General features: G+C 40.3%; 1 protein-coding gene across 2 annotated transcripts in view; it reads left to right on the top strand.

Annotated features, from left to right (window-relative positions):
- The window catches only part of RAB3GAP2 (RAB3 GTPase activating non-catalytic protein subunit 2), a 95880-nt gene that overhangs the window by 31076 nt on the left and 39931 nt on the right, over window positions 1-24873 (top strand). Inside the window, exons 3-14 of one of the 2 annotated variants that reach the window (XM_082703017.1) lie at window positions 4960-5083; window positions 5954-6035; window positions 7748-7795; window positions 7872-7947; window positions 8278-8379; window positions 9296-9395; window positions 12168-12266; window positions 19212-19360; window positions 20203-20282; window positions 20429-20518; window positions 22276-22415; window positions 24233-24449. In XM_082703017.1, coding sequence (XP_082559143.1) covers window positions 4960-5083; window positions 5954-6035; window positions 7748-7795; window positions 7872-7947; window positions 8278-8379; window positions 9296-9395; window positions 12168-12266; window positions 19212-19360; window positions 20203-20282; window positions 20429-20518; window positions 22276-22415; window positions 24233-24449 — 1307 coding nt within the window. Of the gene's footprint in view, window positions 1-4947; window positions 5084-5953; window positions 6036-7747; window positions 7796-7871; window positions 7948-8277; window positions 8380-9295; window positions 9396-12167; window positions 12267-19211; window positions 19361-20202; window positions 20283-20428; window positions 20519-22275; window positions 22416-24232; window positions 24450-24873 lie in introns of both variants that reach the window. The other variant, XM_082703016.1, reaches the window with a different exon arrangement.

The following is a 24873-nucleotide window of genomic DNA, read 5'->3' as shown; positions in this document are numbered from 1 at the left end:
CTAGCCTTTTAGTCTACGAGGGGAGGGGAGCTTCTGGTCCTTCCTGTAGTTCCGGCCGCACAGCAGCAGGCGTTGGACGCGCTCAGCCCCAGGGACAGCTGCGAAGACAGCCCAGAGCCGGGGCGATCCCCCGGGGCGCTCCGAGGGACCGGCTGCCCGCGCCGTGGAGTGGGACGCTGCTCAGGGGCTGGCGGTCCCCGTGAGCTCCGAAGCTTGAGTTTGTGGCCCTGCCCCAGCTGTGTCACCCCGGGGGGAGGTCATCTTGATAAATATCTGTTTCTCCATCTCAACACTGCGGGACTAACGTAACCTTCCTAGAGCTCCCGTGAGAACTAAGATTTCCGCGTCAAGCACTCAGCACAGAGTCTGGCAAGTAGGAAGTGTTCGGCAGGTGTTGCAGCGAACATCTTTCGAATCACTGGTACCCTGCCTGCTCATTCCCCTTGAGTTAGGTCACCAAGCCCAGAGGCACATCCGTGCCTAACGCAGTCCTCTACTCCAGAGGGTGTGGCAAGATGCCCTTCCCCTGAGAAGAGATGTCACGCTGCTGCGGCCTGATTTCTACACAGCACGCTGCTTGGGCACAGAGCAGCAGACTCTGTAGAACAGGGCAGGACACGGCCTCTTCCATCCGTGTGTTTACTTGCCTTCGTAGACAGCGCGCTCGTTGTTGGTGTACCAACCTGGTGCACGCAGGGGTTTTCTTTTTTCTTTTTGAGGTTGAGGATTTGTGGACAGAAAGTCCATCTATGTGTTTCTTCTCCCACCCTCCCAATGGATTTCAGTTTTCAGATTTATGTCCTAATATTCTGGCACAATTTACACTGTTTGGCAAAATAGCTAATAAAGCTTATGGGGAAACAGCTTGCTGTGGGGAAATAACACATTTTTACCTCTGCTTATGATTTTAAGGATACTAGTTTTGGTTACCGTCGTTGGAGGGTTTTAATTTTACTCTGATACATCGAGTGCTGTGTCTTAGGCACAAAGAATAGTGTGTTTGGATTTGCACGTGACCAGGAACTTGTGGCTAGGTAGGTGTGTTGCTGGCTGCTCCCTCTGGGTATGCCCCCTCTTCCCTGGCCCCAGGTGAGCATCAAGGAGTGTTGGAGCTTGCGTTAAGAGTTCGCCACCATTGCCTTTCATGGTAAGCTGGTATCATCCCCAGTGGCAAGACTTTAGATCTAGAATTGTATGACCCATCAAGCCCTAATGATGATCATGTAATATAATCATATGGTGATATTTTTTAACCTCTTTTGAGAATGCAGACCTCCTGCTTAGCCATGCCCCATTTAACCGTGGCAAACAGGACAGGTCTGTTTTTAGTCCCTCTGTCCCAAGGAAAGATGGAGAGGTAGAGAGGACATAGAAAAGAAAGTGCAGTGGGGGGTGACGGAGTTCGGTTTTCTCCCTCTTCCAGTAAACCTGAAAATGGTTGAAATGCCAGAAAGTAGACTGCTAATTCACATGAAGTTTCTCTTTCTGGCTTCATATTACTAGAAAGGTGCATTTATGTGGTGGCTAAGCAGGGTTAGGCATGTAAGTAGTGATTGTGGAGTAGTTTCTCTGAATTTGTGTCCAAGTAAGTGCTCTGTTTCCCATGCTTTCGTTTTGGTTAGTTCTTACAGGGCAAAATTCATGCTTGCTTGTGGGATCATGTGTAGTCCATTTGTTGGGATGGTGGCAGACAGAGCTGAGTTCTAAGCCCAACTAAGAGGGTAGTATTTTGTCCTTGTAACTTGTATTTCCCATGGTGTATCCGCCAGAATCTTGACCTGCTAAATCTTAGTATTAAGGGAAAACGCTCCAGAGGATACTATTACTGGATGTAATATTAAAGGATACTAGCTTTGAATCAGTGGCTCATTGGCATACAGGTTCATGTGCAAGAGTGATTATAGGTTACTCCAGTATCTTTGTGAACACAAGAAGGGAGATGTGGGAATGCTGTTTCCACTCACCTGTGTATCAGTGGGCTATGGGACTTGTGGAGTTGAGGAGTAATATCAAGCATAGGCTCGGCCAATCAGAAGGTTTGGCGTCTAGTGTGGGAGAAATTGCAATCACAATATAAATAGGTAGCAGAGAAGAGTGAAGACTTTTGATTGCGTAAGTTCAAAAGAAGGTAAGAGTCAGGCTAGGATGAAGGATAGGAACTGGAACTTGGGACAAAAAGACAGAAAAGAGAAGGAAAGTATTTTTGAAGCAGTGCCTGGACAGATGTCTTAAGGATGCACTGGCTCCCATGTTCAAGGAGGGTCCTGTGGGAAGATTAGTCTGGGATAAAGTGGTAAGTAATGGTAATCCTTTGAGAAAGGCTTTCACTGACTATGAAACGAGTCAAATCCCAGGCAAAGACAAGCTTCTCCAGAAGCTGTTACAGCTACCTGCCAAGACAAGCAGGGTAATAGGGCGGAAAGACCGCCTGAATTAAATGTCAGGAGGCTTGGGTGCTGGCTGGATTCTGGCACTGATTCTGTGGCAGGAAGCACGTCTTTAACCTCCCCAAGACTCTGTTTTCTTTACTATAAGATGAGGTTTTGAACCAGTCCGTCTTTAAATGCCTTACATCTTTGTATTTCTTTTACTCTTTGTCTTTTCAGCAAACATAATCATGTAGATCTAGTCCTTGTTAGTGGCATTATTTTGAAAGCATATAGGACATAAACAAATAACGTGCTTTAATGGAAAGTAACTTTTAGATGATTTGGGGGATCTGTTGTTTGAATATCATTTTGGAAGTGTGATAAAAGGAAAAAACCTAATTGTATAGAACTTGCTAAAATTTGAGCTGTACCCTTTTTCTGGGGCAGTGTGTTGGTTTTTATTTTTTTTTTTTATTGCACTGAGATGGAAATTTTAAAGTCAGAGACTAATCAAAGAGTTGTAGGCATCCCTGATTCCTTCACACAGTACTTAACTATCTCTGTGTAACTTGCTGTGCTTCTCACTACCTACCAGAAGATGAGCTACTCTAATCACTTGGGAAGTCCTGAACCTCAAAGTTAGGATGACTGTGGTCTCCGTTATTGGAGAGGGAACTCAGGGCGGTGTTGCCTTCAGCTCACAGCAGAGCCACTATGAGGAATGCTGGGTGTGTGCGGGCTGAACAGAGGCTATATTCTACAGAAATTATAGGCCCAGGGAGAAATGAACTATAATTAACCTTTACCTTATTAGTTTTATGTTTAGGGGATAAATTTTCTCCCTTATTTATATATAGAAGTGTACATATTAAGAACAGCAAGCTGGATAACTTAATGCTTTAGGAAAATAGAGTTTTAGTAAGACAAGGAATTTTTCCAGTATTCCTCTTCTTTCAGGAGAGGGTGTGTGCAGCCTCCTTAGCTTGCTCACCTTGCATAAGAAGGTTCCAGATCAATCTGATTCCTATTTGCTAAGTTTTAAGAAAGCTTAAATGTGTAAATGATAGAAAGAAGACAGCCTCCATCTCCTCCCCTCTCTCCTCATCTCCCCCTGTTTAATTCAGTCTAAGAGCCACTGGGGAGGGCTCAAGTAGGAGTCTGCGTGACATAAAACTTAGAAGCATTAAGAGAATAGATCAATAATTTACCTGCATAACATTAAAAAATTTCTACATGGAGCATATTAAGCTATCACATGGAATGGGAAAATCTGTTATAACTCTTGTGTTCAAAAGGCCAATTTTCTTTGTATGTAAAGAATACATACAAATAAATAGGAAAAAGAGTAGCAACTCAACAGGAAATCTGCAAAGGAAAGGAACAGGCTAGTCATCCTCTTCTCATTAACAAGAAGGCTGTGGTATACTGAGATACAGTTTCTCATCTGTTACATTAACAAAGGTCCAGAGTTAAAGCATCTTTTGAAAAGTCTGTGGGGAAGCAAACACTTTCAAAACTTGCTGATCAGATTATAAATGGAAACCACCTCTGTGGAGCACAATTTGGAAATATCTAGCAAATTTACTGATACATGTTACCTTTGACCTGGCAATTTCATTTCTAGAAATTTATCCACTAATATATTCCCACACAAATTGACAAGAGTGTAAGGTTATTCACTGTATAGTATTTGTAGCAGCAGAAGAGTGTAGACATTTGTAGCTGCAGAAGAGTGTATATATCATAGCTGCCCATCAACAGGGGACTAGTTAAATAAATTGTGTGTCTGTACAGTGGAATACTGTGCAACCTTTAAAAATAAATTTCATGGGGAATGAAGTCTAAGATATATGTTAAGAGAAAAAAAAATCACTTATTTGCTTGTATGTGCACAATGTTCCTGGAAGCACACAGCGATCACACTGGTTGTCTCTAAACTAGGACACTAGAATACTAGAGTTGGAGACTTTGCAGAGAAAACCTTTTTAGATCTCTTGAATTCTTAACCATGGGGATTTTCCTCTTTGTAATTATTTTATAAATTTTCACTTAAAAATGAAAACATCTTTCAGTTCAAATGAGGGAAAATTTATCGAGTTTATCAAATACTTTTACAGATTCGACAGCTGTAAGTATCAGATAATTTTTTCTTTCTGTGTAGCTACAGATACCCTAGCGGTATCTCTGGAATTTCCTAATTTTCTAATTTCCTAATTAGAAATTTTTAATTTTAATTTCTTTAAAAATTTTAATTCCTAATTTTAATTAGAAATTTAATTTCTAATTTCCTAATAGTGGTGAATGTTCCTGGAATGATCTCTGTGTGACAGTCTTTTAATGTCTTACTGGTTTATATGTGCTTATGTTAAAAACTTTTTGCACTGATATTCAAAACAGATTAATTTGTGGTGGCTGTTTTCTTTACTGGTCATCTCTAATGTGTTTGATAAGGAATATTATTGAGATTTTAAAAAAGAAATGGGAATATTTCCTTTTCCTTTTTGCTCCCCCTCGTCCCTCAAGGCAGATGGGCTGAGATGCAATACTTTTGATACTTTTACATACACTGTAATTGAAGTTATACCCACAGGAAGAAGAAGGAAATACTTGCAAAACACAAAAAACGTCCTGGCTGCAAGATTGTGTTTTATCCTTATCTCCAACCAATGATCTTATGGTTATAGCTCGAGGGCAAAAAGCTGTTTTTCTAGTGCGTAAGTACTCTTACTATTTTCAGTGTACCTTATTTTAATGCATAGAGTAGGAAAGAAATGGATTAAGTAGAAAGAAAAATGTTATTTATGTTGTATGCATTGTATGGTGGCGTTCTATAGTATATTTCATGTACTGTATAACGCTTTTTATTTCTGTGTGTTTCTTATTTCTTTCCTTCTTTCTGTTCTGTTTTCTCTCTATTTTTCTTTCGTGACTGCAGATACTTTAACTGGCTCTGTTGCATGTCAGAGACCAAACTGGACATTGTCCAATTTTTTCAAGGGGCAGTCAGAGCTAAAAAGGCTGCTGACCCCTTTTTAGTAGTAATGTGAATGAGGTGATTTTTAACTATAATTTGAAAACTCATAGGACTCTAGTTTCTTATTTGGGGCATACATTTTCAATATATAATTTGCATTGAAGATTAAAATTAAGGTTTACCTAAGATATGAAAAACCTCACTGATCAAAATGAGATCATATATTAAATGCTGTGGAATGGTCCTAAAAGATTTATCCTCCTATAGCATAAATCTAATAGAAAAGTGTTCTCTGTCATCTGAAGATGAAAGTCATTTTATAAATACAACATATGGGGAGATGGAGTGGTGTATAAGAATCAACTTTATTCTGCAAGAGCTAGGACATCTGATGAATTTAATTGGAGGAAGGAGAGACTAAAGGCAAGGAGCCTGGGTCGAGTTTAATTAAAATCTTATAGAATTTTTTTCAGTGTTTACCTATAAAAAGACCCAAACCCATTAATATAGAATAGTTACATTCTGTACTTACTCTAAAAGGAAACCATGAAATTCATAAATCACTGCTTTAGTACACTATAAGGTGATTTTATATGATAACTTTTTTCAGCAAAATGGAAATACAGCGATAAAGGAAAGGAAGAAATGCAATTTGCTGTTGGCTGGAGTGGTTCCTTAAATGTCGAAGAAGGGTGGGTACGAGTTCAGTTTTTGTTTCTCTATGCGTTAAATGTGTATGTGAAATTGTTTGACTTACAAGTGAGAAGTTTTATCACTGGGATATTTAGTGAGTATCTATTCATCCCAACTTAGAGGTTGTAGAGCCTGATTAAGCCAGCAAATCTAAATTTTACTCATGTGATTCCTTTTTTTTTTTTAAACTCCTGTTTGCAGAGGATATTTAAAGAAGAACTCAGACAGAATCCCATTCTTTCTGTAATTTGTCATTTCCTGTGTTCTCCATCACTAATTTTATTTAGCCAAAAAGTCAAAGGCAGCCATTGTCTTCTCTGCTTGGGTAGCACTGGCCTTGTACCTAAAGGGGACAGTGCTACATTAATTCTTAAACCTCATAAATACTTCAGAAAGGCAAGTTGGTAAATTCAGGTTTCTAAATGACCCAGAAAGGTGTTCTTCAGTGTGATTATGTGGTGTTGCTGCTAACCTGGAACCCAAAACTGTTTTCACTTAAATTTTTATGACTCAAAGCTATATCGTGAGAATGAATAAGATACTTCAGACTATGGGTTCAGATAAAAGACAACCAAATGGAAGCCCATAATAGTCCTTGCTTGGCACATTGTAGCCTCTCACTGAAAGGTTTTCTACTCTTAACAAAATAAATGATAACATTTCTTCTTAAGTCATTTGGTCTAACCATTTTAAAGACATTTAATTTCTGTCAGAAATGCAAAGCAGACATAATGGCTCAGTTACTTTAAAGACAAGAAACAAAAAGATGGATTTGTTTAGTGGTTGCCTAATAAGATGTATAGGGCAGGAGTGGTTATAGTTTCTTGAATAAGCTGGTGATGGGTCCTGCGGGTTGACAGGTTACATTAAAGCCAGTCAGTAGGAGTTATTTTAATTTTGAAGGTTAGTCTCTGAGATCCTGACAGATTTTTCAAGTCCACATGTCACAAAAAGAATCTTTTAGGGAACATCCGGCCGAGCATGTGCTTGGAAATGGGTTATCTGGGGCAAATTCTGCAAAGTATCTAGGAAGAAGCCAACTAGTCGAAATGGAGTTCGTCCCTAGAATAATGTGCTTGCAGGAATATGGTTTGCCGGTAATGTGACTGATATTCCTCCCACGCTCTGCCCAGTCGGTGCTTGCTGATGCAGAGAGGGAACTGCAGGAAATGACTGGTGATGACTCGCTAGTTCTCAGTTCTGAGTATGATTGGTTGTGTGTGTGGTAAAGTTTTTGCTTTCTCTTGTGCTTTTTATAACACAGAATGAAGAATCCTGTTTTTTAACCTCAAGTGAATGTGATGTTACCTTTTATGTGAATGATTTTTTTATTTTTAGTTTTAGGGGAGAGAGCAAGCATGAACATGTGCCAGGGAGGGCAGGGGCAGAGGGGAGAGAGAGAATCTTAAGCAGGCGCTATGCTCAACATGAAGCCTGTTGTGGGGCTCGATCTCATGATCCTGAGATCATGACCTGAGCCAAAAATCCAGTCAGATGGCTAACCAGCTGAGCCACCCAGGCACCTCTTATGTGAATGATATTTATAATTCTACTTATGGTGGAGTTTTACTGTATTTTTACTTACGCCTTGAATAAAACTGATCCACAGAGCTCATTCTTCCACGGGTTGCCCTTAATGTAAAAATTACAGGGAAATCAAAGTCATTGATAAACTCATTAGATAAGCCTATAATTTTGTTTTTGTTTTTAGAGAACATGTAACCAGTGCTCTATGTATCCCACTAGCAAGCCAAAAGAGGTAAGGATAAATAAGTTGTTTGATTTCTTTGCTTTGGTTTATGAGCTACTAAGAGCATAAATTTTGTCTGTAACAGGAGTTCCACAGGGCGTCCTGACTGGACCTGCATCGTGGTGGGCTTTACTTCAGGTTACGTGCGCTTCTACACTGAGGTGAGTGGGGTGTTGAGCAGTTAAAAAACACCACTTGACAGGAATATCTAGTTGTGCATCCTCATTATCCTTCTTGTGACTCATTACCGGCTGCTTGGGAATGTGGAGTACCTACTTCATGGGGGTAGAAGCAGGGACTTAGGGCGGGGGGGGGGGAGGTGTGCTAGAAAGTTCTGGTAGAAGCTATAGAGAAAAGAAGCTGTATTCTTCCGAGAGAGTATCTGATCTCCATGGAAAATGGTTGGGGAGATGACACTCTTTGCCTGGCCATACTGGTTCAGGTCTATTGGTAAAAAAACAAGCAGGGCTCTTCTCTGTGCTTCCTCCTAGAGTGGTGTGCTCTTGCTTGCACAACTTTTGAATGAAGACCCAGTCCTACAGCTGAAGTGCAGGACCTATGAAATCCCACGACACCCTGGCGTGACCGAACAGGTAGTGTAGACGACTGTGTTCAGAGGAACCGTGCCTTTACTTTGAAGTCATATTTTCTCTCTTTTTGGGGAAACCTAAGATATCTTTGTCTTGCAGCATAGTTAGCTCTGCTATCATATTCTAGAAATATAACCTATCTATAACTGAGTCCAGAAACCTCAGTCTTGCTTTTACTTATTTAATGAAATACCCTGCGTTTGTTCTACAAAATAATAAAACACTTTAGTCAGAAGCCCGAAAGAGTTCCTTACTTTTGGAATTTGAGAGGGACTTAAGGCACAGATGTGGTATATATGTTTTTGATTTGGATTTAGGTGTAAAAATTTTTATAGTAAAAGAAAAAAGTTCTGGCTTTATTTTTAATACTATTACTATACCTATTTCTCAGAAAGGGGGCGAAGTTTTTATTTATAGGGGAAAGTAGAAACGCTGAACTGAAGATGTGGACAGAAAAGAATGGTGTTTCATATGTAAGGCTCTCTGAGTATAGTTTTCACTTTTACGTGCTGTGTGAGAATTTGATAGTCTCACATTAAAAAAAAAAAAAAAAAAAAGATTGTAGAGCCACGAAAACTACTGTGCTCTTCTTTGGCTCACAGTAAACATCATCAAATCTATGTAAATAGGCATTTCTTCTTTTTACTCTCCTGCTTCCAAAAGGTTTCAAGTAAACAGATGTATGTATTGTGTACCTTTGTGGACTTAAATTGTATGAGAGATGGCCTGGAGTTATGGGGACTGGAGCTGTAGAAGAAACTTAATCTCAGAAAAGAGACTAGACTAATTCCTATTAATACCTTTCAGTGAGTTAATCAGTAATGCAAAGTAATACCTAGTCAATTGCTTTTTTACAGAAGTAAATCTGCTTAGCAATGATGAAAATGTATTATTTTCTTCTTTCTTATTTCTTCAATAGAATGAAGAGTTGAGTATATTATATCCGGTTGCCATTGTGACTATTGATGGATTTAGCCTTTTTCAGTCTCTTCGTGCTTGTCGAAATCAGGTAGCAAAAGGTAATTTTTTGGCAAGATGTATCAAACCTCTAATGTCTTACTTAATCTAATCTACTTAGAGAATGAAACATGTGCTCTGCATTAAAAAGGCCCGTGTACCAGATTTACAGAAAAAAACACAAAAAACCAAAAAACAAACCCTGCTACGTAGAGATGGGAGTGCATTTTTAGGTAGATTGCTTAGTAAGATAAAGGCAAGGACTGAAAATCTGCACTCTACCAAATTTCTCAACAGACCAGCAGCTCTCGGGATGGTATACTAGAATGCCGAGATTCTGCAGTGCAGCTGTCCTCACTGAGGGTAAAGATACCTCTATGTGATGAAGTTCTAGAACCTAGGTGAGGTTCGGTGGGCTGAGGTCCGGAGCCAATGACCAAGAAAGAATTCTTGAGACATCTTTGGTGCAAAATGGTGGTTTATTAAAGCACGGGGACAGGACCCTTGGGCAGGAAGAGCTGCTGCCCCGGGTTGTGAGGGATGCCAGGTTATGTACCCTGCGGTTGGGGGAAGGTGAGGGAAGGAAGGTTTCAACGGAGTTTTCATATGCTAAAGAGGGCCAACAAGGTGCCAGGATGTCCGAGGCCTACCTGAGGCCTTGCCCTTGTGGCTTGATCAATGTTGTCTTTAGACCAGCCATTAACATTAAGATAGTTGGGAGACTTTTTGGTGGGATGTCATAATCCTGCTGTCAGTCGTCTTTGTTAGTGAGATTTAGGACATTTGTAAGCCAAGGGAGACTCCTGTCTTGCAGGATTGTGATCCCTGCACGTTAGCTATTTGCTTATTGTTCATGGCAGTCAGGGCTGCCTGAGGAATGCTACACATATGACTGAAGGGGAGCGGATGGAGAGGGGGGTGCAAGGCGCCAGCTTTTGCTTTGTCTTCAGCCAGCCTCGTGCTCCCTCATTATATGTGCGGGGGCGGGGGGGAGAGTTTTCCCACCAGTAGGCAATACGCAACCGGGAGTCAACATTAGCTTTTTGCTACTGTGGAACACTCCTGAATGGCTAGTTGGAGGCCTGAACAGTGTGTATATGGACAACTACATTATTTCCAAACTTGGTGAAAAGTGCACAAATAATCGAGAGTTCTTAGTCCTACTACTCAGAGTTGACCTTCTTACGAGGATACCGAACAGAGTTGTATTTCATCGAATTCAAGATGCTATTGTTTGTAGCTGCACTCATATTTTATGTACCACAAAGCAGCAAAAATGCTGCCAGAGAAAAACCCATCATCGATCTTAAGATCCCAATTTTAGAAAAGCCTTAATTAAACCCAGGGTAAATACCAGGATTAGTGGAGACTTTTCTTCTTCAGGGTTTGGGTAGGGGAGCCTTAATGGCCCTAAAACAAAGTTTGTTTTGTTTGCAGATTGATGTGATTGCTAAAATCCTGAAGTTTTGGTTATGTGGGCCTTTAATAGTACATACTTTTCTTTTAGGCCAGAACTTGCTTGAATGTTTACACCTATTTTCATAATCTTAAATTACTTAAATTTAGGCACAATAAGCATTATCCTGAGGTCATTTAAAATAGTCACCATTAATATATATGCCTACAGAGACTGGCAGTTTTCTGCAGGTAAGAATTCAGTCAGTGAAATAAACTAGAAACTAGTTTTGTGAGATATTTAATTTTTGTTATTTTTGAATCCCTCTTTATTTTTCTGTCTAAGACCATAAGGCCATTTTGTCTCTAGGAAGGAAGTAAGACATTTAGTGCCCTCTTATAAGTTGCTCTAAAAAGAATTCTGATGGCGTAGACAAGAAATTGTTGTGCTTTTTATTTCTGCATGTAGGAAAATTCTCTTTTCTTGGCCTTACTATCAAATCTGAAGTGCTTAGAGGAATATATATTTCACTTATTACAGTACTTTCTGGAATAAGCAACCAGAATCCAACTGTATTCTTCTTTTTTTTTTTTTTTTTTTTTTTTTTGTATGCTACGTGTTTCTTTGTTGTTGTTGTTTAAGGTTTTATTTGTCAGAGACAGAGAATTTGAGCACAAGCAGGGGGAGCGGCAGGCAGAGGGAGACTCCCTCCCCTAACAGGGAGTCTGATGAAGGGCTTGATCCCAGGACCCTGGAGTCATGACCTGAGCCAAACAAAGGCAGACTCTTCACTGACAGCCGCCCAGGCGCCCCCAGCTGTATTCTAAAATGTAGCTTGAGAATTTACTGATAAATAGGACCTTGTGCCTGAACCTGTGGCAAGAGGTATAATACTGCTTTTTCTTTTTACTACTCACTAGGCAGAAATACTGAGCAGTGACGGGCGTTTTATTCATTCTTTCTGGTAATGCTGTTACTGTTAACGTATCTATCAAGGCTGGCCTTGGTTACTTGCCTTAGAGACCTTGCTGGATGTGTGCTCCTGCCAGGCAAATCATCAGAGCTTTAGTTTTTCACCAAGTTAAGACACTAGTAGCTGTTCCCAGGATTTTATCCAGGGGAAGAAATTGCTTATTTTGTCATCAATTTGCAGTTTGAATTCACCTTAAATTTTAGTAATAGTCTAGGATTTTTAATAAGCCTCCTCCATTACGTGAATGTTCTGAAAAACCTTTTGTGACAGTCAACTTACCCGTAACGTTTGCATTTTACCCGTATTGTCTTGGCATTAATAAACTTCACTTTAACCTTGTTTGCATTGCCTTCCTCATTATCATTTAAATTTTAGAGTAAACAAGTTATCACATTTTTAATGGCTTTTTGTAAAACTTCATCCACTACAGTTAAGTTTGGGTTGTTTGGTTTTTGTCTTTAACAGCTGCAGCATCTGGCAATGAGAACATACAGCCCCCACCGTTAGCTTATAAGAAATGGGGTCTCCAAGATATTGACACTATTATTGATCATGCTAGTATTGGTAAGCATTACCAGTTCAAACTTTTATGCAGTTTATTTCTTTCACTTTTAAATTGAAATTTAATTTAATTGTGTCTCATTTATGAGAAATGTACATTTATTCTTATGTGAAAAGAAAATGCATCGACTTTAGTGAGACATTTGGAAGTTACTACAGACTTTCAGATTAGCATAGGTGTATGTGTTTAAGAAGTGGTGGGAGTTTTAACAATTATGTCTTCAGCAGCGGTATCGAACAGTTTTAGGTCTTTCACTATTTGTCTAAAATTGTTTTGCAGATAAGTTCAATCCATGAAATTACCATATAGACCAGTCTTCTAAAATATAATCTTTGGACCAGCAGAATATAGATAAAAATGGATTTCTTCTTGTAAGCGTATTTGAAAACTCACTCTGTTGGGCATTGGGAACACAGAAACGAAAAGATCTGGTCTCATCCAGGAAGCATGAGTTTAGTTGGAAGACACGTGTGAAAACAATTGCAGGACTACAACAGTAGTAGATGAGGGGACCAGCAGGAGTGGGAGCAGAGAAGCCCCTGACACTGAGGGAAGCAGGGAGCAGGAAGCTGACTTCGGTCTGACATTGGAAGAATGAGTAGGACTTGACCAGGAAAACAAGCACAGAGAAGGCATCTGGTCGACCCGTGCATAGGCCAGGGAGTGGAAATGCACCGTCTGCTGGAAAACTAATGGGCACTAAGGCCAGCTGGCAAGCAAGCTTGTAAATAGGAATTAGATTTTGAAGGGGCTCGTGTACTGTGCAGAGGAGTTTAGATCTTTCTCCTAGCAGCACTGAGAGCATTGGAGCATTCTAAGCAAGAGAATGGTATTATCACTTAGCCTGTTAGAGAAATAACTTTCGTGGAAGTTTTTGCAGGCTATAATATAGAGGTCCATATTAGAAACTAGGCACAGTAAGGAAGCTGTAATTATCTTGGTAAGAAGTGATGAGTTTCTGAACAAAGGTAGTAGAAATGGGAGTGGAGAAGAAAATACTACTTAAAAATTGTTTTTTCTGTTTATCAATATATGCTTATTAAAAAATTCAAATAGTACATAAATATACAAAGAAAAAAAGAAAAAACACCCACTTCATCCTACCATCCAGAGATACTCACCATTGGCATTTTGGTAAACCTCCTTACAGACTTGTATGTGAAATGCATGTGTGTGTGTGTGTGTGTGTGTGTGTGTATATATATATAGTTATATACAGAAATAGTTTTTCATAAATAGGATTATATCATACCAACTAGACTGTAGCTGTTTCTAATCAACGTATTTAAAGAGCCTTCCAATCAGTTTTGCTAAATACACATTTTTATCAGGGTTCTAATAGAAGACAGATGGCACCCTTGAAATAGGACAGTTGAAACTCGTTTTATTTATAGAGAAACTACTTAGGAAGTTGTGGTGTAGGAGAACCGTAAGGGATGGTACAGCATCTCGGGGGTTCTTAGCAGCCCAGCTGTTAATCACTCCCAGGCCAAATGGGGTGACGGCCTGGAGTATTCCAGAACTTGGAGATGATGAGTAGAATCAGCATCTTAAGAGCAGGTTGACTTTTGCACAAATGTCACAGGGAAATAGGTGTCCTGGCTTCAGTTTCCTTTCCGTCCTTGATCTGCTGATGAGGCTTCCCATCGTCTGAACCCAAGTGGAGGTCAACATAATGGACACACACTGGCCCCTGGGCGTGGGTGAGGAGAAAAGGAAGGAGTGTGAACCTGCAGCGTTAGACAGAAGATACCTGACACAGAGATCTCTTTGTTTATTGTTGCACGGTTCTGTGGAACACTCTGCAGTCAGCACTTTACTGGCAGCCAGTTAGTCTGTCTTCACTTTTTGGCTTCAAAATTCCAAAGTGTTGAGTGCAGTTCAGGGTAGCTTCCCTGTTCTGTTAACTGAACTTCGGGACATTTCAACGGGCTAAGAACTATGATTGGATAGAAATTATCAGTCTATTCATTTATCTCCCAGTCTACAAAATGATTTTTTTTTAAAAAGTACAATGTACTTTATTTTGCATGTGCATCTTTATGTGAAGTTTTGATTAATTCATCCAACAAAGAAATGAATATTATGTCCTAGGTGTTAATTAATATTGGAGCTAGACATACAAGGCAGACAGGACCCTGCCCTGATGAAGCTTACTTTCTGGTAATCAGGTGACAAACCAAATGAATAATTTGGTAATTTTGAAATGTTGGTATGCATCATGAAGAAATTAGGCAGAGGGTTGTGATGGAGAGTAAAGAGAGAGGACCCTCAGGTAGACTGGGGAGGAAAGGTCTCTCCAGGGAGGTGACCTTCACACTGATATGTGAAGGGTGAGGAGGAGCCAGCTGCGTGAAGAGGTGGACGAAGAGCATTCTGGGCAGAGGAAGTCACAGAGAGTTAGGCCTGTGGGGCCTCACCATCCTGAGAAACAGGAAGGAGGTCAGTAGGACTTGATGTAAATGTAAGGATCAACAGGACAAAGTCAGGTTGGAGATGTAGACTAGGGTCAGATCACATAGGGTAAGGAGTTTGGATTCTGTTCTAAGTATGGTGGATGTCATTGATGGAGTCTAGATACGGAATATTTAAAACCATCCTTCTGACCTGCTGCTTAGAGAGAGGTTTGTAAAATGAAAAGTAAAGGCAGGGAGACCAGGAAGGAGTTTGTTGCAGGAGGGGAGAATGATGGCTTGCCTCTGATGGGCGCCGTGGAGTTGGAGAGGGTAGATGGAATAAAGACATATTTTGCACTTGGAGAGGGATGGATTTGAGAAAAAAGAGAAAGGAAAGATTTGAGGATTTCTTAGTTTTTAATTTGTTATTTTAAGGATTTTTTTGGTTTTTAAATTTAAGCAAATGAGTAGATGATCAGACTTTACTAAAATGAGAATAAGGAGAAGGAAGATGTTTGAGGTAGACAGATTGGAGTTATATTTTTTCCAGGTTAACTTTTGACACAATTACACATTCAAATGGAGGTGTCAAGTGGGCAGTTAGACATACATGTCTAAAGCTTAGGGAAGAAGTCCAGATTATTGATAAAAATTTGGGTGGGAACAGTTGACTGTGGAATGCTTCATAGAATCCAAGAAAGGGAGAGGGTCCATTGGGTTTGACAATGTAGAGCTCTTCGTTGAGTATGATATGAGCACTTCAGGCGGACCAGTGAGGATGAAGGCCAGATTGGAGTAGGTGGAAGGAGAAATATTCCTTCCCCTACTTTCAAAAATTAGAAACACAAGAACAAGAAACTGGATCACATATCTCCATTTTTATGTCCAGTCTTGACCACTTCCTTAAAATTCACATTCCTTCTCCAGATCCTGTTGAACTTTTGTCCACCTGGATATCCAAACGTAACATATCCAAAGCAGAATTCTTGATTTCCTCCCCAGACTTGTTCCCCTCTGTTTCTTCTCTGTCATCTCACATCACTTTTTCTCGTGTTTTTCATCCAGCCTCCCATTCGTCTCTTCCTGTCTGACCACAATCATCTCCATCCCTGTTAGCGCCATGGTCTGAGCCACCATCATGTCTTGCCTGAACTATTGAGAGAAAAAAATATTCTAACTGGTCTTTCTGCTGCTTTTCTTCCCTCTTTAAAATTTTTTCACCAGTTAGCAGCTTATATCCTTTGGAAATGTCAGTCATTTTTTGTTACTCTTTTGCACAAAATGTCATTTTTAGCGGCTTCTCATCTTATTCCTAATAAAATCCAAAGGCTTAACAGAAGCTTACCAGGCCTGCCATTGCCTGGCTTTTCAGTATGTCTTTTACCTTCTCTTCTTTAGTACCCCCACTGGCCCCCCTGTGTTTCCACCGTGCTCATTTTCTTTTTGTTACTGAGACGCACCGAGTATCTTCCCGCTTGAGAGCACTTGTAACTGGTGCTCCTTCTGCCTGGAAAATTTTACGCAGCTAGCCACAGGGCTCTCTCTCTCACTTCATTCAGGTCTCTGCTCAAATATTATTTTGTCAAAGAGGACTTCTTTAGCCACTATAATGGACCTAGGAAATCATCCAAGGAGTTTGACTTTGTGGAACTTTATATTGAGATTTAAATTAGTATGAATATTTTAATAATGATAATATTTCATTAATAGTAGTTTAATATTTAATAAATTATATTTCAAGTTGGCATTCTGTTTATAGAAATACTGTATTTTAATATGTATTTTTAACTGTAAATTATAATTTATAATATAAATTATGTTAATATTTATGCTAAGGTGTTGCAAAGTGTGGAAAGGCCTCAGATGTTCAGGAAATTAAAAAAACTGACATCTAAGAAAATGTAATTACAGTAGGTAGCTTGTCTCAGTAGTAATATTTACATCATTCTTAATAATGAAAACAGTGAATGGGAATTTAAAAAATTGAAATATGTGTATATTGGAAGGATATGGTAGAAGGAAGAGGGGGCTGTCAATCAGCTGTATCTTCATTTGCCTTAAATCAGTGAAAAATATGCTAGGATTGGTGACTCAGAAGACAGCAGACCTCTGGATCCCGTCACTTGGTTGTAGTATAGAGAGCCTGACAGTGTGTTAGATAATGACACAGGGGTATAGTCAGCTGTAGACTGTGGGAGAGGAGAGTCACGGAGGCATGGGGGAGAGGGGTCAAGCAGGATAGTAGGATTTGGGGCTGGTCTCGGATGTCCATTTGTTTGTGAACCTTAGTGCTTGCTTCGGCGGCACATATACTAAAATTGTTTGTGAACCTTACTCTGAAACCCAGATGTATCCCAACCACCCCATCGGCAATGATCAGCTGTTCTGCTCTAAATAGAATACGGAAAGTCTAGGTCATCCAGGTTAGGATTTAGCCAGGTGAGTGTGTGAGAGAGACACAGGGCACTTGTGGGTGTCTGCAAGAGAATGGTTGTGATGGAACACAAGTCTAGGTCAGATAAGAAGGGGAGTGAACATGGAAATTGCTTGATAGTGAAAAAATGGTAGGATGAATGAAACTCTTGATGAAATTGTGGAATATTAGGGGGTTAGTAGAGTAAGATGGAAAGCTACGAGGTGGTTGTCAAAAGGTGGTATGCTTGAAATCAGGGTTTCAAAGGCTATAGAGTTGACGACAGGATCTTAGGTGTGTGGGGCACTGACAGTGGATGACTGAAATTGTGGGAAGGGGAAGATCACAGCGGTAAGGATGGGAAGAACTGATCAGCCATCTCTTTAGAACAAATTAGAATAAACCTGCTTAAAATTTGGGTGCGTATTGGGAAATTGTCCTCTGGATAGCTTGTAGCAATTTATACTCCCACCTACAGCATGTGGGAGTATGGAGAGAAGTTATTCTAAAGCTTAAATTTCAATTTATATGCCACACAATTCACCCTTTGATTTCATTCTGGTAGAGTCAGGCAAAACTTATGCAAACTTTTATCATACAGTAAAAACATTTTGTATTTTGAATCATGAATTCATTCATGAATGTGAGCCAGGCATTCTGATCTTTCCGCACAGTCCAACTTCTGCAACAGTTTAATCCCTGAATCCAGCAAATGGTTTGCTCATGAACTCCCTAAAAGTATTTCCTTTCCTGGGACTCTTCTTCAGGAACAATGTGTTTTTTGACCATTTGCAGGCAAAGTAGAGGCAATACCTATGTATGAAAATTAGGGTAACTCTTACTCCATTCTATAGTGTATTTGAGTTCCGAACTTCCCAACTGGGTATCTTCATGGACCATATGACAACTCAGGTCCCATATGCGCGCCTGAGTCCACACAGGTTGGCATTAGCAGTACGTCTTTACTTCCTAGGTCTTAAGCTTATCTACCCCCACCCCGTCTCTTCCTGCCATGCAGGTGAATTTACATGATCTTGGTTTGTCCTCTGCTACTCCACATAGGCATGTGGGTGCCAGCATTCAGTCTCTCTGCTTTTGCTCTTAGAGCCTTGGGGAAAAGGAAAAGTTAACTCTTCCTTAGAAAAGTTGGGGATTTCTGAACTACAAAGTAAAGGTTCGAAAGTGTTTTTGCTGGGTTGGGAGGGGTGTAGGAGCACAGATGCTCTCTCGCTTTGTGGGGGGAGTTAACACTACTTCTATGGAATGCAATATAACAGTATTAAATAAAATTTTTAAAAATGTGATCCCCTCTGAGCCCACACTTCTGTCTATAAGTATTTTCCATACAGGAAGAGTTCTATAGGTGCACAAAGACGTATCAGAGATATAAACTGCAGCATTGTTTGTCATGGCAAAAGATAGGAAACCACCTAGATGTCCATCAGTAGGTCAGATCAGTTACGGTATGGCTGTTCCGTGGGTGAGTGATGAAGAAGAATGAGGCATGTCTCCTTGATATGTTATTAAATAAATCACACAACCACTGTCATTGATGTATGTACAACATCTCTGGAAAGCAGCAAAAGAGACTGTTTCAGTTGGGGCCTCTAAGAACTGACTGAAACCTGGAGATCTAGGTAGACTATACTTTTGTACTGTTTGAATTTTGTATCTGTTAAAAAATTAATATTTAAATTTTGTTTTTGTAGCATTTTATGGTTTAGAGGACTAGATGGCACTTTTAATATCTTATGAATAGCTTATGACATTGATTTTTTGTATTTTATTTTTTTTTTTTAAAGATTTTTATTTATTTATTTGAAAGACGGAGATCACAAGTAGGCAGAGAGGCAGGCAGAGAGAGAGAGAGAGGGAAGCAGGCTTCCTGCGGAGCAGGGAGCCCGATGCGGGGCTCGATCCCAGGACCCTGAGATCATGACCCGAGCCAAAGGCAGCAGCCAAAACCACTGAGCCACCCAGGTGCCCCGATTTTTTGTATTTTAAAAATGACTTCTGTTACATAAAACTAAGCAGTTTGTGGCTTCGAATGGAATTGATGTAAAAATTTAATGACCTAAAATGAGTGTCATTTTAGTGCATTCTGTTCACGTGTTGTTGCTGTTGATGTTTTAAAATAGGTATTATGACTCTGTCCCCTTTCGACCAAATGAAGACTGCCTCCAACATAGGGGGATTTAACGCAGCAATTAAAAACAGTCCACCCGCCATGTCGCAGTACATCACTGTCGGGTCCAATCCATTTACTGGCTTCTTCTATGCGCTAGAGGTAACAGTTTCCTCATTGATCACGAGTGAGGCCTCTCTTGGTTTTTCAGCTTGTCTACAAATGGAATATTGTGAGTTAGCCTTAGAAAGATTCAGCAGTTTACATTTCTAAGTTTCATTGGAAGCTAAAATTACTCTCCGCTGACTTTCTTCTAAATTCTTAGGGGAACTGAGAAGGTACCAAAGTCAGCATAGAAAAGACTTCTGTGTTTCTGATGCCCCAGGTTCTGGGACAGTTGATTTGTCTTTAAATATTGATGCAGTCATCGGTGGCTCAGAGCTGTGAATGTCGGCCCACCAGGGATTTGAGTAAATCGCAAATTGTAAAGCCGCCAGCTATGGTTGTTGTAAGTGGTAAAAATTGGCTCCTGTAATGGGGACCACTAGGTGCTGGACTTGGTGTCTCTTATTTCTTGCTTTAAAAAACCAACCTTCTCAGAATTGTCCAGACTACCTCTTTACTTTAATAAAAATATATATTAAAAAAAGAGGAGGGACAGGAGCCAGTCGTATGTAGATCAGAAATCCATAGCCCTGCTAGAATAATGCCATCCTAATGTCCTAGTTTAAGCTTTTAAGTTAATTACAATATAAGGAGGAAAATCCTGGAGACAAACAGAGGACTAGCGAATTTACTGTTCAACTCTAGAGTTGAAACTTTTGGTTTTATTGCTACCTCCTAAGATAAAGCTTCTGTCATATGGTCTGAAAGATGCTGCATATTTTTGCTAGTACAGGCTCTACAGCTTTTCACAAATTTTAAAAAGTAAGCCTTGCCTAGAAAGCGTGTTTTGTTTCTCTGTCAGCTGTTGAGTTTTCTCTTGGGCGCATCCTGTTTTCCAGGGGAGCACCCAACCGTTACTGTCTCACGTGGCGCTGGCGGTCGCAAGTAAACTCACTTCTGCTTTATTTAACGCTGCCAGGTAATCCCAGCACCGTTCCGGGTAAAAGTAGCTGTATTATCTGTGCGTCTGTAGAGTTACCTGGGTGGTTTTCACAACTGTTTGGGTCGTCTGCACGTTAAAATGCCGGGAGCGCTGGTTTAATTCTCCATTTCCTTTCTGTGCAGTGGCTGGCTTGGTTGGAAAAGCAAGCACGAAGAAGAAGCCGTGCAGAAGCAGAAGCCAAAGGTCGAGCCGGCCACCCCGTTGGCTGTCAGGCAAGTCTGTCACGCTCCTCTCGCGGTTCTGTATTTTAGCAGGAGTGCTGTTGAACTTCTGGTCTTTCAGGGCACTTAGCTGCTGCGCCGATCTCACGAGGTTCTGTCACGATATGAACTCCTCGAGGAGGGTGGTTCTTGCCTGTTTGGCTCACAGCCGCCTCCCGGGCCTGTGGGAGGTGCTCTGTATGTATTTGCCGAGTGGGCTGTTTTCCCCAAATACCTATAACCTTAGCTTAATTTAAGTTGCAAGAAAATTTGTTTTGGGAGAGCTGTTGAATTTTTTTAAAGAGCTGAGATAGTTTGACAGTAAGCTGTATAAACTTAAAAAGTGCTCAGTGATTTCTTTAAAAATACTTAAAACAAGGAATCCCATGCCTTCAGGCACTCCTCGGAAGGCAGGGCTGTGCTCTTTCGTTCACTTCCGTTGTGCTCTAGGATAGTGGATGTGTCAGGTTTTGGGGTGAGAGAGTGTGATTTTTGCTTGATTTTGTTTTTATTTTTTATTTTTTTTATTTTTTATTTTTTAAAGATTTTATTTATTTATTTGACATCAGAGATCACAAGTAGGCAGAGAGGCAGGCAGAGAGAGAGAGAGAGAGGGAAGCAGGCTTCCTGCGGAGCAGGAAGCCCGATGCGGGGCTCGATCCCAGGACCCTGAGATCATGACCCGAGCCGAAGGCAGCAGCCCAAACCACTGAGCCACCCAGGCGCCCCATTGATTTTGTTTTTAAATCATTTTTGTTACCTAATGTAAAATACTACCATAAAGGGAACCAGAACCATGCCCTGCTTGCAGATGTTCTTCACCTAACAGGTATAACTAATTATCTGTTATTAAAATTTATTGAAGATGATCCTCTCTAAGGTTTTCTCATCTTTTTAAAAATCTGATAACATCTCATATTTTCTAAATTCACTGAAGAATCAAGAAATAAGCCAGATAGCCCTGTGCCTCCCAAGTAGGTTAGAGCATTGGAGTACCTCGTCTCAGGACTTTGCTCCGTGCTAAATAAAGTACGATTGGTTCTAGACCAACAACCTTTGAGAGATACTTATTATCATTGTTTATTATTTAGTAGAGGGAAAGTTCTTGAGGTAGAAAGATTGATGTCAGCAGGATAATGGTATCTAGCAGAAAGAAGAGATTAGAAATATGAACTTAAATCAGACAAAAGATGCCTGCGTAGGAGCAAAGTATTCCTAAATTTCATTGGTTGTGAGGGTGCTGTTTACTATGATATAACAGTTAATCAAGGAAAGATTGTTATACTTGATAGTCTCTAAAAATAAAAGACTAGATATCTATATAGAAAATCTATGAAATAAAACTTAGGTGTTTTATTTTATAATGGAAGAAACTTCTTATGCACTTTGTGTTGCAAAAAGTCTGGTGTGATTAGTTAATAAATTAACTATTAATCTATGCAGGGTTTATATTTCTTCTTCTTTTTTTAAAAAGATTTTATTTATCTACCCAGCAGACAGAGATCACAAGTAGGTACAGAGGCAGAGGGGGAAGCAGGCTCCCTGCTGAGTGGAGAGCCTGATGCGGGGATGGGGGGCTTGATCCCAGGACTCTGAGATAATGACCTGAGCCGAAGGCAGAGGCTTTAACCAATTGAGCCACCCAGGCACCCCTATGTTTCTTTATATAAAAACAGATTTGGCCTATTTTGTTTATGTAGCTCATGATTCTGTCATCTTTTTCTAGACCGGAATTTGATTTGAGCTTTTTATTTTCTTTTAAATACCAGATTTGGACTTCCAGATTCTAGACGCCATGGTGAAAGTATATGTCTGTCTCCGTGTAACACACTGGCAGCAGTAACAGATGATTTTGGCAGAGTAATTTTATTGGATGTGGCTAGAGGAATTGCGATACGCATGTGGAAAGGTACTTCCTCATAAAAATCCAGAAAAAAAAAATGTTAATTTGCTTTTTTACCCAAGTAGTTGAGCAGTATTATCATCCGTTAGCTTCTGGTGGACAGTATTGCTTAATTTGTTATGTTTATGCTGTCTTCTTCTTTTTTTTTTTTTTAACATGAACTCATTTCAGTAGCGCTTGATCGTAGTCCAATTGATCCACCCTTTAAGTTTTACCAACTTATAGGCACTTTTAATCTCTTCCTTGTATACTTTTCAGTTCTCACTGTCATTGTCAAATTCTTGAAATCAGTTTCTTGCCCCTGTTACATTCATTCTACTTCATAAGGTCATGTTTAAGTCAGATGTTCTCTTCAAATCTAGAATACTAAATCTTTCAAACTAAAGATGGCAAAACCCACCTTTGCTGACACGACGTCCATATCCATATGCTTGGGTTAATTTCTTAAGTTTCTTGGTCAGGAGTTGTAGTTAGCTGCTAATAAAAGACCCATGTTCAGGAGTGATACGAGATGCCCACGACATCCTCAGGAGCCCAGTTCCACTTCTTGAGCTTCCCCGCTCAGAGTTATTTCATGGTTCACATGGCTGCTGGAGCTCCAGCCTTTGTATCTGCATTCCAGGAAGGAGGAAAGGAAGAGGAGGAACTATCAACTGAGCCAGTTCACTGTGAAGATGATTTCCTGTCAAGCTTTTTCTGCAGTGCATTAGCCAGGACTTAGTCACATAGTCATACCTATCTCTAAGGGAGACTTGTAAATATCTAGGCACACTGTCCACCTGAAAAAGATAGAATCTCTTTGACCAAGGAAGAGGGAAGAATGCATATTTTGGAATCATCTGGAGTAGTAACATGTCAGCACAGACAGACTACTGGTTAGAAACCACAGTAATCATGCAGTCTGGTCTGTACTGAGCCGTGTGAGGAGTAATGGATTTGAGGACATTAAGTTACTCTGGATGGACAGAGAACACTGTCACCTTCTTCCAGAGAATTCCTGCAGTGTTTACCTGTTACATGTTTAAGTGTCTGTAGAAACAGGTTTGAAGGGTGCAGATACATCATTTCTCCTCGGTGTTTGTCTTCTGAAATAACATGAAGGGTGGTTCTCAGCAAGACTTTTCCAGAATATAGAGGACATAGTTACATGAGTTACATCTGGGCCAGATCCACTATAGCGATCTTATTGCTGGCACTGCTGCTTTTCCTTCTGTAGCGGGTGCAGTTTTCCCCCACCCTCGGACGAGAAGGGTCAGTTGCCTGTGGAAGGGGCGCCCCTGAGATGCAGGACAGTGTCAGCTACATCGCTCTCGCATGGGCTGGGGCTTCCTGCCGCCACCTCGCACCATGTTCCCCCTGTCTGCATAGCACCGAGGGACGTGAAAAGCAGGGAATCAAGTTGATCTTTCTCTTCTATTTTAATTGGACTTTTATTTAAAATCTAAACCTGATAATACCCCTGGATTTTTTAAAGGGAGAGAATTTTTTTAAAGAGAAGGAGCAACGAGCATGGCGTTGTGGAAGGGTACTCGTGATGCTGTAATGATCTCTGGGTTTTTTTGTTTGGTTGTTTTGGTGTTTTTTTAAGAATAAGAAGTGATCAGAAGCAAATATAACAAAATGCTAAGATTTAATAAGACTTGGTGATGGATTCTATATTTATTATAATTATTATCTTTTTCTGTTTAAGTTACTTCATACTAAAAAGATAATGTATTTTTGTAGCTTTTCTTAACCCCTTGCTAAAATACCTCAGAGTCCTTCAGAAGGCTACAGTTGCCCCTAGGCTAACTAATTAGCTTCCCTTTTCCTCGGTCTGTAAGGGTATCGAGATGCACAGATTGGTTGGATCCAAATCATAGAGGACCTCCACGAAAGAGTACCAGAAAAGGCAGATCTTTCCCCTTTTGGAAATACTCAGGGTCCAAGCCGAGTAGCTCAGTTCCTTGTGATCTATGCACCAAGAAGGGGAATCTTAGAAGTGTGGAGCACACAGCAGGGACCTAGAGTGGGAGCCTTCAACGTGGGAAAGCACTGCAGGTAAGCGGCAAACCCTGGCATTTTCCTGGTTACGAAAAGGAATGCTTTTATTATAGTCTTTATTAAAGCTACTTATTAGGTTGCAAGTTGTTTGAGAATTGCAGTGTTACTATGGTTTTCCCTCCAAGCGCCTGCTATATGATTAAGGATTAAGTATTTAATAACAAAAAATCTTACTGAAAAGGCTATGATACACTACCGAATTTACTAAAGTTACCTGTGGTGCTGCCATTTATCCCCAGCCCTTACGTATGCTCTGGAGGCTCAGAAGGAGAGATTCCTTCCGATTCCTGCGCTGATGATGTGAAGTGAGGTGCAGCCTTTCTTTGCCGTTGCTACATAGTCCTTTGATTTTCTAGCCCGTTTTATCAAGGCAGAGCTCTGCCAGTCAGGATCCGTTTTACGTATGCTTTTGGTATCAGTT

Source organism: Mustela nivalis (genome assembly GCF_964662115.1).
Source record: "Mustela nivalis genome assembly, chromosome: 16".
Lineage (NCBI taxonomy): Eukaryota > Metazoa > Chordata > Mammalia > Carnivora > Mustelidae > Mustela > Mustela nivalis.
Note: the sequence above shows the minus strand (reverse complement) of the source record. Positions and strands in the feature narration are given on the sequence as shown.